This window comes from Sporothrix brasiliensis (assembly GCF_000820605.1).
Source record: "Sporothrix brasiliensis 5110 chromosome Unknown Cont17, whole genome shotgun sequence".
NCBI lineage: Eukaryota > Fungi > Ascomycota > Sordariomycetes > Ophiostomatales > Ophiostomataceae > Sporothrix > Sporothrix brasiliensis.
The window spans coordinates 1,274,952-1,288,677 of record NW_024467136.1 but is presented as its reverse complement, the minus strand read 5'-3'; the positions used below and the strand labels follow the sequence as shown (position 1 = coordinate 1,288,677).

General features: G+C 56.9%; 3 protein-coding genes across 3 annotated transcripts; 2 read left to right on the top strand and 1 right to left on the bottom strand.

Annotated features, from left to right (window-relative positions):
- Nucleotides 1-5,489: 5,489 nt before the first annotated feature.
- Nucleotides 5,490-6,593, top strand: SPBR_02969 (cytochrome c heme-lyase; the record flags this gene model as incomplete). The annotated part of the gene is made up of 2 exons (XM_040761272.1): nucleotides 5,490-5,636; nucleotides 5,694-6,593. The coding sequence occupies 2 exons, from the start codon at nucleotides 5,490-5,492 to the stop codon at nucleotides 6,591-6,593; spliced, it is 1,047 nt and encodes a 348-aa protein (XP_040620364.1).
- A 768-nt stretch (nucleotides 6,594-7,361) lies between these two features.
- Nucleotides 7,362-9,356, top strand: SPBR_02513 (uncharacterized protein; the record flags this gene model as incomplete). Its single annotated transcript, XM_040760816.1, has 1 exon — nucleotides 7,362-9,356. One exon carries the CDS (start codon nucleotides 7,362-7,364, stop codon nucleotides 9,354-9,356), a length of 1,995 nt encoding a protein of 664 aa, XP_040620363.1.
- Nucleotides 9,357-9,704: 348 nt separating this feature from the next.
- Nucleotides 9,705-11,396, bottom strand: SPBR_02668 (uncharacterized protein; the record flags this gene model as incomplete). The annotated part of the gene is made up of 1 exon (XM_040760971.1): nucleotides 9,705-11,396. The coding sequence occupies one exon, from the start codon at nucleotides 11,394-11,396 to the stop codon at nucleotides 9,705-9,707; it is 1,692 nt and encodes a 563-aa protein (XP_040620362.1).
- Between the last annotated feature and the right edge of the window lie 2,330 nt (nucleotides 11,397-13,726).

Genomic DNA, 13,726 nt, shown 5'->3' with positions numbered 1-13,726 from the left:
AGTGCTCATTTGGTTTTCGATCACGTTCGACGTAGAGTGGATTCAACGAGCGGGGCAGCCATGTACCGGAAAATGAAAAATGATAACAAAAAAAACAAGGGAATGACGAAGTAAGAAAACAGGGGCTTGACAGGGCTGGACCTTGCAAAAGTGTCCAGTCTCGGCTTCTTACGAATGTGTTGGGCGGCTGGAGGTCATCCACAGCCTGTTGTGTGAGACATCGTGACATTTTACGTGTCAAGACGTGCTTTTGCGAGTTTCAGCGAATGGGCCAGGACATGGATGACCACAGAAACGTGCTGATCTTGCATTGAGCCTGAAAGAACAAGTCACTGATTGTGATATTCTTCTTTTCATGTCCTTTATTGTCCTCCATCTCTGAATTGTTCTCACATAATGATTACCCCATCGGGGCCGCTCTTCACACAATAATACTTTGTACATTTATGACAATTAGCACGAAATGCACTGTGTGACCATCGGCACGGAAAGAAGATTCTCATCGGTCAGACAGGCGAACCAGAACACGATGAGTCGACATCACGTTGCGAAGAAAAGGGATACAAACAGTCAGAAAAGTCTTGGAAAAGGCTTAGCATCACGTAAAAACAATGCACGAACAGCGACGAACAACAACGGAATGCAGCCAGTTGAGGTCCGGTGCTGGCCAACAAGAGGACGGGCCCAGAAAGCCAAGCTTTCCAAGGTCCAAGAACGTGACGACAGCAACAAACGACGTCAAAGACTGGAGACACTTGAAAGCCCAAAAAATCTAGAAGGACGGAAAGGATGGTCAGGGGATCGAGGCGTTGCCAAGAAAGCCGGTGGAGATGCTAAGGAAGAGCATCGAGGGCAAGAAAGTGACACTGTGCCGAATATGACAGCGTAGTGGCTGTGTGTGTTTGGCCACCACTGAAATGGATTTTTTCAGTGGGCTCCTGGGGCGTGCCGAGAAGCCTAAGCCCTGAAAATTTTGATATTTTGGGAGCCGCTCCATGCATTCTGACTGTGCACGTGGAACCCTAGAAGTTCTGAACAGCGACATGATTACAGAACCATCGAAGCGCTGTGGCAGGGACACAGTCACACATGGTGGGCCCGCTTCAGTCAGAACTGTCGCACACCGCCTGCTCGCACTGTACCACGAACCATGCATTCAGCATTCCCCTCGTCAACACTCGACCCATTTTACGTAACGGTGGCACACACCTGACCTGTAAATTCTGTGCAAGCCGCCGCGAGTCGCCTGCACCGACTGCACCCCCTCCCGCCAGTGGCCGCCAGTGGCCGCCAGTGGCCCGCAATACGGGCGCCTCTTTGTCAAAACATGCAAAGTATGACATGCAATAACCACTTTTTTGCATTCTATTACCCCCTACTTAGGTCATTACATGCTCTTTTTGGCCCTGAGCAGACTTGCATGTCCCTGTCCGTTGGCCATCGTGATTCCGTCTCTGTGGTGCATATTGGGCTTTGCTGACAGCCGGTTGGTCTCGGCATTGGCACGCCAGACGGGCTACGCTTTGCGAATCAATTTGCAGGTCGTTCGAGGCAGGCAGGTTGGCAGGCTGTGTCGTTCTGAGACTTTATTGACGACGTTGAAATTTTGAAGACCATTGTTGTCTATTTTGGATGACTGTTGTTGACCGTCTTGCGCCATCTGACGCCATTTTTGTTTTGCTTTTAGTTTTCTTTTCTTTTCTTATTTTTTTTTTTTTTCTCTTTTCTAAAACGATGCGTGTAGTATTTTATATTATTATTAGTTTCATATTTCTTCTCTGCTCCCCGTTTATCCCGGCTACAGGCACACCTGACACCTGTCCAAACATGACATCCAGTTGCATCTTGCCGAGACGCAGACACGTAAGACGACTCACGGACAACGAGAGCCGTCCTTGAACTTGAGCTTGAGCTCATACGCTTGGCATCTAGACTTTGCATCGCTTCAAAACAGACACAGGTACAGGCACAGTTAATTGCCCATCGTATCGTTTGTATGCACCAATGGTACCGGTCTGTCGTATTATGGTCTTCGTATATTCTTGTACATAATCCAGTGCAAATGATCCTTTAATACTCCCGCTCCATGACGTCTATCAAACACCGGCTGGTACGAAATCTTTCGTATCACTCCAGCGGCAGGTCTCATCAGCTCGCGATCCGATCTCGATCTTTTAAGCTGCCCGTAGTGCCGTCCCTGGGCTTGTCCTCATTTTTTGCATGGTCAAGCTTTTGCTCATCTTGGCTGCACCATCACACTCGTACGTCCCGGATGTACACCCGGACACCGTACACCGTACACCGCAACCACGTAGCATAATCATACATTCGGCGAGAGCAGATCGTACTTGACACAACGCTCCACGTCCTCCACGCTCGCCTGTAGGAACCGCCGCGTCTCCAGTCCGACCCAGATCCGCAGCATGGAGAAGTCGCCCTGCTTCATCATACCGGCGCCGCTCTGCGCGCCAAGCTGCCGCAGGATGGGCAGCGACGCGCTCAGCAGGTCCGTGGCCGGGTCGAGGCTGCGGCCGATGCCCTCGAGCAGCAGGATGGAGATGACAATGTTGACAAAGTCGCCCTCGAGCCGGACATGGTGCGAGCGGACCATGCCCAGCACCTGCTGCAGAATGTCGCCAATCTTGACGTTGCCAAGCGCGAGCGTGCGGCTCTTGACGGACAAGACCAGGTGCTGCATCTTGAGCGCAAAGACTTCCTTGTCGATGACGGCCTCGGGCTGGCGGCAGCGCTCGCACATGAGGTGGCCGGCCTTGTACCCGTCGAACTCGGCGACGGCGCGGAAAAGGTCCAAAAAGTTGGTTCGGTTGGTCTCGTTGAGCTGTGTTACCAGGCCCGTGTCAATAAAAATGAGCTGCGGGTGGAAGCCCTCGGCCTCGATCTTGGCCAGCTCCCTCTCCCACGCGGCCACGTTCTTGCCGTGCCGGTATGGCCGCAGACGCTCCAGCACCTGCTCAGTGACGTCCAAACCGCCGGACTGGCCGGAGGCTCCAGAAGACGAAGACGAAGACCGCGACGCAGACGGAGACGAAGCCGGTTGGAGTGGCCCCGTCAGAGACAGCTCTGGCTTGGCGGACTTATAGAAGCGCACCATAATGTTGCCCGGGTGGAGATCGGCATGCACAAAGTTGTCAAGCAGCAGCATGCGCAAAAAGGCGTCCAACCCCTCCGAGGCAATGTCATGCTGGAACACACCGCCGCCATTCTCCATAAAGTCGGCCAGCGGAATGCCCTGCGCGAACTCCTCCACGAGCACGTTGCGTGTCGTAAACTCCGTGTAGGGGAACGGGAACCACGCCGTCGTGCGGTCGCGAAAGTTGCGCCGGAACATGGCCAGGTTGGCCGCCTCGATGCGCAGGTCGAGCTGCAGCTTCATCATCTCGCCGAACTGCACGACCTCGTCAGGCAGCGACAGCCACTCGATGCCCGGCACCGCGTTGAGAAGAGAAGCAAAGAAGTGCATGATGCGCAGGTCGCGCCGCACCGTGCGCTCAACGCCGGGGTGCAGCACCTTGATTGCCACGTACGACGAGGGCACGCGCTGGGGCGAGCTCTTGAGCAGCGGGTCGACGTGTCGCCGAACGTTGCTCTGCACCTTTTCGCGCACGGCCGCCAGGCTTTGGGGGACCGAAGTGGCAGACGAAGCGTAATCGTCGTCGCCGTAACCACCCCGGCCAATGCCACCACCAGCGCCGCCCTCTTTCACATGCATCACGTCCACGTCGCCAGGGACCGCCAGGTCGGGCCGCAGCTTGGCCTTGTAGACCTGCGCGATCGCGCCCACGCCCAACGGCTCCTCCTGGAACTCGGCAAAGATGTCGTCAAAGGGCCGCCCGTCAAAGGCGGCCTCGACCGTTTTCTTGGTGGTCCGCAGCGAATGGGCCGGCGCGTTCGAGTGCAGCTTGGACATGATCTCGCACAGCTCCTGTGGGAAGATGTCGGACCGCGACGCCGCCCATTGGCCCAGCTTGATAAAGGTCGGCCCCGCGTGCTCCATGCTGCTCACCAACATGCCGTACCACCACAGCGCGCCGGACCGTTCGCCGTCGCGGTCGGCCTGCCGCTGGCCGACCCACAGGACAGGCACGGCCACAATGACGGGCACGAAAAGGCAGCTGAGCTGCAGGAACCGCAGGCCCGTGCATAGCGGCTCCCACACAAACATGTCGAGAATCCGCACGACGTAGTGCAAGGCCGACATGATGCGGCCGTCGCCGTCGTGGACGTGCGCGCGCTTCTTGTCTATTTCTTCGCGGGACACCTCGAGCATGCGGGACTCGGTCGTGTATCCGGTGCCGGCATTGTCCTCTTCGCTGAGTTCGACAAAGGCCGCTGTGCCGAGGGCGGCAGCCGTACCGCCGTGGATGGCTGCCAGGAGTGTGACGCGGGCGCGTCTTGTCCGTTGCTGTCCGCCATTCCACTGTCCGTAAGACTGTCCATTCGGGTTTGGTCCTTTGCTACTATTGCTCTCCTCCTTCTTATCTCGTGCTCTCGAATGCTGCGACCTTGAGTTGACCGCCCTGCTCCGGGAAGACTCCCATACGGCCCGGCGCGCCGTGCTGTGAAGTAATCGTAAATGGTGTCGTGCTGGCGTGCATGCGCAAGCAATTGGTAGTCGAGACGCCCGCAATCGGAGCATTGGCGAGCGAAGAGGGAGTAGTGAGTGAGGGAATCCAAGCGGAAGCGTCGTCAGCCGGGCGGCCGAAGTGGCCTGGGGCAGCCTCATTGTGTGGTGTCAGGGATCCAGGTGAAGCCCCGTGAGGCGGATTGAAGAGAGCGAGACAGAATTGGGGATTGGATGATCACGGCAGCATGGTCAAGCGAGGACGAGAACAGACGCAGAAACGGTTGTCAGCGTTCCTTTGCCGCGAACTGTTGTCGTTTTCCAAAAAAAAAGTGGTGCGTCGTATTTCAGCGAGCGGACATCAACAAAGCGCAGGTGCAGTTCCGGGCATCGTGACGTAGTTGCAGCGAACCCAGCGGGGGCTTACGCTGACATTGGCGTACCTTTGTTAGCGCCTCTTGCCCATCCCAGTCTTCATGTGATGGTCGGGTGGGGCCGGAATGCTCCTAAAGACGAATGCAGCGAGGCAGCCAAAAACTGCCACCAAAAAAAAAAGAAAGAAAAAGGCAATTCGACCGCTTTCGGGCGGTGTCGGGCGGCAAATAGCGATAAGCCCGCGCAAAAGAGGCCTAGAGAGGCAGCGTGTAATACGGCATACAGCGGGGCATTAATAGGGAACAGACACCGAGACAAGGCGGCAGCGTGCTGATAAACAGCGCAGATCCATGGCCTCATTTTTTCTTTTCGACCCATTAAAAAGTTGAAGCTGGCATAGTTGAAAAGACGACGAATGACCACGTCCTGCGCAAATCGACAGCAACAGTGATCTTTGAACCAGCCTACACCCAATTCAACGCCATTTCGCACGCATACCCGTCCAAACAGTCTCGACACTCTCAACATCACAATGGGCTGGTTCTGGGCCGATGCCACGCCGACGGCAGCTCGTCCTTCTGCCTCGTCCTTCTCTGCGTCGTCTTCTGCCTCGGCCTGCCCTGTCAAGCTGCCGGCATCACATCCGCCCGTCGCGGATAGCAATGCAGCAACACCACCGGTAAGAAGATGCGACCTCCCTCATTTTCTGGTCAACGTTCCTCGCTAACCCTCCCAGCGCGGCTGCCCCATGTACACGGCCACGGTCGACGCCCTGAGCGGCAACAACATCGCCCATCCGACCGCAAAGTCGTCGTCTTCTACCTCTGCAGCCTCGCCGCCGTCTGGCTGCCCCGTTCCTCACGCCCAGCGCGGCGGTGCCACATCCGCCGACGAAGGCGCCTCCACCCTCTCCAAGCTCAACCCCCTCAACTACATGTTCCGCGACCTCTCGCAAAACCGCGCCCCCAACCAGACCGTCGCTCTGCCGACCACCCGCGACGAGTCCACCATTCCCCGCGGCGATGGCGACGGCAACTGGGAGTACCCGTCCCCGCAGCAAATGTACAACGCGCTCCTGCGCAAGGGCTACACCGACACGGACGCCACGGCCGTCGAGAGCATGGTCGCGGTGCACAACTTTTTGAACGAGGGCGCCTGGGCCGAGATTATCGACTGGGAGCGCCGGTTCGGCCGTGGCCTGGCCCGTGGCTGGCAGATCAGCCGGCGTGGCGAGGAGAATGCCGAGCAGGCCACGCAGCAGCTGGAGCGCCAGGAGGGCAGCGAGTGCGCGCCGCGGCTGGTTCGCTTCCAGGGCCGCCCCGGCGAGATGACCCCGAAGGCGGCCATGGTGCAGTTCCTCGGCCGCGTCTACCCGTCCAAGTTTGCGACCGAGCCGCCCTTTGACCGCCACGACTGGTACGTCGCGCGCAACGTCAACGGCCAAGAGAAGCAGGTCCGCTACGTCATCGACTACTACTCGGGAGAGCCCGAGCCGACGGGCGAGCCGGTCTTTTACCTGGACGTGCGCCCGGCCATGACGCCCTCGGGCGCCGCCGAGCGGCTGATCCGCTGGGGCGGCGACGTCTGGTGGCGGGCGTCTGGCGGTGTTGCGCGGGAGGGCGGCCGGTCGGAGTAGGTGACGACGAACACCCGCTAAGGGGTCAAGCTGCACACTTGACTCGAGGACGATATGACTTCATCAGCGCATCATTTTTATCTCTTTTTTGTTTTCCTGTCACGTTTGGGGATGGTCTTTTTACGATATGGGTTTGGTTTTGGCTGCAACGGGCATTATCTATAGACTTGGCGGCGTATTTTTGTATTCTTTGCTTTGTTTTCTTCCTGCGTATTTGCATAGTAGTACTGTCGTGATGGCTTTTTGACATACGACGTAATATTCTCTCCTATTCTCATATTTGAATATCCCTATTAACATCACCTAGACTGATCCCTGCTAATCTCTTGCTAATGGCTGGCTGAAACTCCCTGGACGAGTTCTAGAAACCCAGTGCAAATTGCACTAACCTTGTCGCTAGTGTATTGGCATAAGGCTGCGATCGATCAGAACGACGTCAAATGTGTTTGTTTAACGGAACATAATGAGAGCGGAAAACTTTCAAGGACGTCCTTTTTCCTAAAATGATACCAATATGACTTTCTACGAAAGCAGTCTTTACTCTTTCAAATGAAGCTGCAGGGCGTCTTGTATTTTGGACGACCTTTGGAGCACGTGATCCTTATCGACCGTTGTCGATCTACTTTTTTTCCTTAGCGCCCTTTGAGTCTGCATTTCTCTGCCGGATTTATTGACTTTCCCCTTTGTCTTCTACTTTCATGGACGGCGACAGGGACATCTCGTCTTCTTTCTCCCGTCTCCTCCCCACGATACGACCCAACCCCAGCCATGGTTTTTGATCGTCCCACGATCCCGACCCCGTCGAAACTGCCCCCGCCGCCTACGCGCCCATCCATCGCCCAGACTGTCAAGGCCGCCGCCGACCCGGGCTATACGCGCCTGCACATCACCCCCTTTGACGCCGACTTGTTGAGCGTGGTCGTCCCCGCCTCTGCACGCCCTAGTGCCCGTAACGTCTCGTTTCACAGACTGCAGACGTTTCCCGAAAAGCGGTACGGGTTCGTTGATCTGCCGACCGAAGCGGCCGAGAAGCTGCGGCGGAAGCTCAACGGCGCCGTCCTCAAGGGCGTGAAGCTGCGCATCGAGCCGGCGAGGCAGTCGAGCCAAGAGGCGGAGGCGGCAGACGCAAGTGCCACTATGGGCAAGTCGGAACTGACGGCGGACGAGCGGCAGCGCAAAGAGGAGGAGCGCGCAGCGCGCAAGGAAAAGAAGCGGGCTGACAAGGCGCGGGGCAAGACGAGTCGCATCCCGACAGAACGTGAGGAGGTGGTGGGCGTGCAGCTCGAAGCCGGCCGGCAGGTAAAGCGCGGCTGGACCGAACCCGAATCGGCGGCCGAGTTGAGCAACAAGAAGACCAACTGGAGCAAGGACAAGAAGGACAAGAAGGACGAAAAGGACAAGAAAGACAAGAAAGAAAAGGGCAAGTCGACGAAGAAGCGGGCCGAAAAGTCCGAGTACACAGACAAGCCTGAGTGCCTATTTAAAACGATCCTCCCGGCCAGCAAGGTGGCCATGCCGGCTGTTCCCACTCCCAAAGACGGCGAGGAAGAGGTCGACAGCCGGGCGGCACGGCGGGCCCGCAAAGAGGCCAAAAAGGCACGCGAGGTGGTCGTGCACGAGTTTGCCAACTGGACACGGATTCCGACGTTCCTGAAGAGTGGCGGCGCCGGCGGCACAAACGCTGGCAATCCCAACCTCGAGTATGTCGACGGCAAGGGCTGGGTAGATGAGGCGACGGGCGACGTGGTGCAGCCGCTCAAAAGCACGCGGCCCGTGGCAGTGAAAGGCGTGATCACCAAGGAAGCACAGCTCGCAAAGCGGGCCAAGCTGGATGAGGTGGCAGCGGATCGCGCCAGGGCCTGGAAGGGCGATGAGGCGAGCGAGAGCGAGTCCACTGGCTTGAGCTCGGGCTCGGAGACGAGCAGCAGCGGCGGCGATAGCTCGGAGGAGGATGACGATGACGACGATAAGAAGGACGAGGTAGAGGAAGAGCGCGAGGACGAGGACGAGATGTCCGACCCCAAAGACGAGCCTGTTTCTTCAGCCGAGGATGCGGCCCTGCTATCACCAACACGCCCACGCTCATCAGGCTCTGGCAAGAACCTCATGATCAAAATCCCACCGCCGCCAACGTTTGCGACCCCGTCCACCCCGGGTCCCAAGAAGGAGGTGCACCCTCTCGAGGCGCTGTACAAGCGCGCCAAGCCGGGAACTGACGCAGCAAAGCAGGCAGCAACGCCGTCGGCCAGCAAGGACAAGGAGCAGCCGTTTAGCTTTTTTGGCGGCATGAACAACGACGACATTGAGGACGAGGAGGGCGATGCCATGGACGTGGTCACTGTCGAATACAGCAATAGCAAGGACAACGAAAACGAAAACGACGACGCCGACCCCCAGCCGCCCATGACGCCGTTTGGCCGGGCCGAGTTTGAATGGCGGAATGTGCGCAGCGCAGCACCGACACCAGACACGGCGCACCCGAGCCGGATGACGAGCATCTTCAAATGGACGACTCCAGGCGGTGCCAGTGACGATGAGGGCGAGGATGACGGCGCCGCCGACGGTGACGACGACGGCGACGAGGACGAGAAAGTGGATGGCGACAAGGACCGGAAGGAAAAGGCTGCCGGCGAGGGCGACTTCCAGAGCTGGTTCTGGGACAACCGCGGCGATCTCAACCGGTCGTGGAAGCGGCGGCGCAAGACGGCGGCCAAGGACAAGCGGTACCGCGAGAACCGGGCGCGGGCAGAGCGGGCAATTTAGGGTGTTTTGGCTGGATCTCGTTTCCATATCTTGTCGCTTCTTCTTGTCTTGGTTTGTTTTCACTGGTATTTCGTTCTTACAGTGCATTGTCAAGCCTTTAATCCTAGACTGGGCGTTCATTGTTTTATTATTGCATTTACCTACGTCTCTTGCGTATTTCCATTTCCCATGTACCTTTCCATGCATATTTCCCAAAACACCGTTCGAAATGCAAGCAAACGAGAACGAGGGACCGATGTGTCTCTTCAAGACAAAATCAAAAGACAAAGGGGACAAAAAAAAAGATGAATCAAAATAAATGGCCAAGCACTCGCGGCACAAGAACACAAACGATAAAATGGGAGAGCATCAAAATATGTCGTGGCCAGGTAGCGTGATCGGCGAGCAGACCGACTCCCGTGGCAGGACGGCCATTGCAGGCGACCGGACAACGCCGTGTTGTGGAAGGCGCGTAGTCGTGTCGGCTCTGCCAATGGGCACGGCGTCTGGTGTGCCTTCAACGCCGACCCCATCGACAACAGCAAGGCGAGCCTCCAGTGCCTCGACGTAACGACGCAGCCGCACCGGGTCCTGTGTAAACTTGAGCCAGTTGCGGTCCTCGTCGCGGATGCCGACGTGCTCGCCGCTGGCCACACATGTTCCATCGACGCCCATGCCTGTCAACGGCCCGCCTTTGCCCCTCCGCCCGAGCGACCACCAGCGGTTTACGACCTCTCTGTTCGGGTCCTCGCTTCGCTCCTCCATGTCATCCATCTCGACCCAAGCCGCACGACTCTCTCGCGTGTCCCTTGTGATCCCATCAGCGTCTTGGTACTGTGGAGGCTGGTGCGCAAACAGGGGCGAGAATCGGTGGCTGCAGCGACTTTCGGCGCCAGGCCCGCCACCCCTTCGACTACGGCGGCCGCTCTGGATCAATTGAGTGAGGATGGCCTTGTCGGTCGGGGAGTAGGCTCCGTTGTTTCCATCCCGCCGCCGACGGCACCGCGCCGATGTAGCAATGGCCAATCCGGCGGCAGCCGCGGTGCACACCACTAGGCTTGCGACTAGCCAGGCCAGCGTACGCACGTCCCAGATCGGACCCCCGCCACCCGGATCCGGCCCAATCTCCTCGACACCCACCTGCATGGCCGCCTGGGCGGCTGCGAGGGTGACCGCGGCCGTGCACGACAGCACGCCCAGGAGGGCGAGAACAACCAAGATCCAAAAGACGCGGCGCTCGCGGCGGACCGCAGCCACGCGACGGGCGGCGTCATCGGCCGCCTGGACCTCGCTCAGCGAAATGTGGCGGAGGCGGGGGCCCCAGCGGATGGAGATGGAGCGGGCGAGACTGGGCGGCTCATTGTACGTGCTGTTGTTCGCGGTATGTCTAATGATGCTAGCGTCGAGGTCGAGGTCAAGGTCAATGTTGCCATCGGCAAAGGCGTCTCTCGTACCATTTGAGAGGACCCGCTGCGCACGAACGCTGGAAATCATTGTGTTCTTGTCCTTTTCTAGTACGTCGTTGCTATTTTGTGTTGGGGTGTCGTCAAGGACACTCATCGGCCGCGGCCAGACAGACAGTGTCGGCGAGATGGGGTCCAGACCGAGGTGGGGGTTAGCCGCAGCATTGCTCTGCGACTGTTGGGGCGTGGTAGGACGGTTTTGCTCCTGTCCGAGACCGTTTTCGAGGTCCTCTCGCATGATGTCGTTGTCACAGCCATCACCAGCAACGCCGGCATCCATCGAACCAACCACAGTGAGTGCCGGCGCCGACGATGAGGTTGACATGGGCCGTGGCAGATTGCCTTTCGATCGACTCATGACCAGACGCGCGGTATTGTCCTCATCGGAGAACTGAAACAGCTGCAGAGCCGTGGGTGTCGGCGAACGGATGCGGTTGCGCTCGAAGACGAGGTTGAGGTCACTTCCTGGATCACTGTTGTTGTCGCGATCCGCCCGGCTGCGATGCCCGCTGCTGCTTCCGGCACACGGTGAAAAGGGCCGTAGAGTGCCTGAGCGACTGGGCAAGGAGAAATTCTGCACGGCACTGTAGCCGCCCATGGTGAGTATATGACTGTAGACGCAAGATAGTGTTGGGTTTATTGTTGTGGTCCGAAAGCGACCGACGGTAGTATTGGCGACGTTGCGAGAGCGACCAGTCGCAATGACCTTGAGAAACCTCTTTCCTTTTTTTATTATGCTCGCCTGGCTACCTGGTTGTCTGGTCAAATAATTACTCCGAGAGGAAGGCAGGATCGGGGGTGAGCGAATCACTTTGTACAGATGCAAACAAGGAAGGAGCGACTCGAGGTGTTGCCATGTTGGGCAGTCACGATTTGACGCCTCAAACATCGGTTTAATTCTCCATTCGACAAAACTACGTTGACGAATAGATGACCACAAGTGCCAAGCTCAAACCGTAGTGAACTCATGTTCCGTAAGTGCCTTCGTTCAGTCGAGCCAAATGGAAGACCAGATGGCCAAGTGAGGGCATTTTGGCACGGGTGTGAGTGTCTACGTGAATGGGCTCCCATGATGGCAGGTGCATGACAGCCCACGTGACAGCAACGCGTCTGCCATCATAGTCATGATGTGTGTAGCAGTGATTCTGTTTTGAAAATCAGCATTTAGGCAGCCCGCCGACAGATTTCAGTGTCTTGACGTGCCTCCTTGCCCATGGAATCATACAAACAAGAGACCGGAAACGAAACAGCATCCAGTCGACAGCAGACGGAGGATGGAAGACAAAGGGTCCGGACGATGCTCACGGCACAGAAAATAGAAGAAACTGCCAAGACTCTGCTATCCAGGAAAGACGTTGATGATCGCAAACAGAAGAGAATGAGGTGGTGGGTGGACAGCATGAAGGCGATGTTTGGCGAAGTAAGCGTCTCTGGGTGAACATCCGCCTCGCATCGACAACATCACCCTCTCGCGTTCCTGGTAAATACATCGATCATTTGAAGCGTGGAACTTAAAGAAACTACGAGCCGTTGATTTTCATATTGGGGGAAACGATTGGAGTTGGTTCATAGTGGGTGTTGATGCTTGTGGTGCGTAAATCGTTTGATAGGATTCAACCTGAGAGACATCGTATAGACATGCAAACGTGCAAACATGCAGAGCTTCATACTTTGCAGCTGCACTTGTCTATTTCATATTAACGCTTCGGATAGCAAAATAAACAATTGAGAATGGATGGTATCTGTGCCGTATTGCCGTCCATCTCACACTCCTGTCCTTTTCAACATCCTCGATCCTGACAAGCAATGCCACGTCGTGCTCCATCTCTGGTCGGCCGCCACTTGTTGGCACTCCATCACCGACACTGCGACCTCCATTGTCTCTGATTCTTCTCGGAGAAGGCATAGCCGACAGCGAGGCAGGCTTTTTTTCATGGTTAATCGAGTGGAAGACTGACCGACAGCCGTCTGCCGGGCGGTTCATCAAAGTGTGAGAGAGTGTCATATTCCTTCCGCAGTTGGCGCGTTCGTGGTTCACTCGTCACGTTTGCACCTCATGTTTGCGCATCGCTTCATGCCGTGTGGCGGAGGCGTCTGGTTTCTCTTATGAAGGCGGCCGACGAGGGGACCGGCCAGTTGATGGCCGCAGCGTGTCGCCGATAGTTGCCTGTTGTCGTCGTCGTTGGCCGTCGGCCGCAAAGGGGGATCGCCTGCAGGGGTTTTCCTTTTTTTAATGATGCCATCGGTTGGCAGGGGTGCGTGCGCACGGGTCCCAGGTTACAGGGCTGCCCTCATCGGCGGCGCCAGACGTGGCGATCGTTCATGGAGGGGAGGGTGACGACGAAGAAGAACAATAAAATATATGTAAAAATGGACGACAACGTCTCACGCGACATGTCTGTGCAGTTACGCCACAGAGGACACCATCACAATGCAATGCCCGTGAGGTCGTAGAAGGGCCATGAACCCCGACTTTTGTCCAGGATTCCCCAGAAATCTGAACTTTTGAGTGTGACTTTGACTTTGGACTTTTTCTGTCGTATTTCTAGCGTCATTCTACTCACAGACATCATCTCGTGTTGGAAGACAGGGGTCGATATTCCCTTTCCTTCCAACGCTCCCGTCGCCCAGAACATGCACACCATTCGCCCGGATGTGCTCGATCCGCTGGCCGTTTCACCGTGCCGCCTCCAACCTCCTGGTTGCTGGACACGGCTCGACTCGACACACCCACTTTGGACCGCTTCTTGCACCTGTTTTGCCGGCCTTCCCTCTCCATCCTGCCTCCGTCTTCCGGGTTTTTGATGCAACATCCAAAGCATCAGCAGCACATCGCTATTTTTCCAGTGCAAGTCTCTGTTTTCCCAATTTTCCTGCCCATTTAGCCGTCTTGGGAAACGAAAATAGCACCAGACAAGAGGAAAAGTC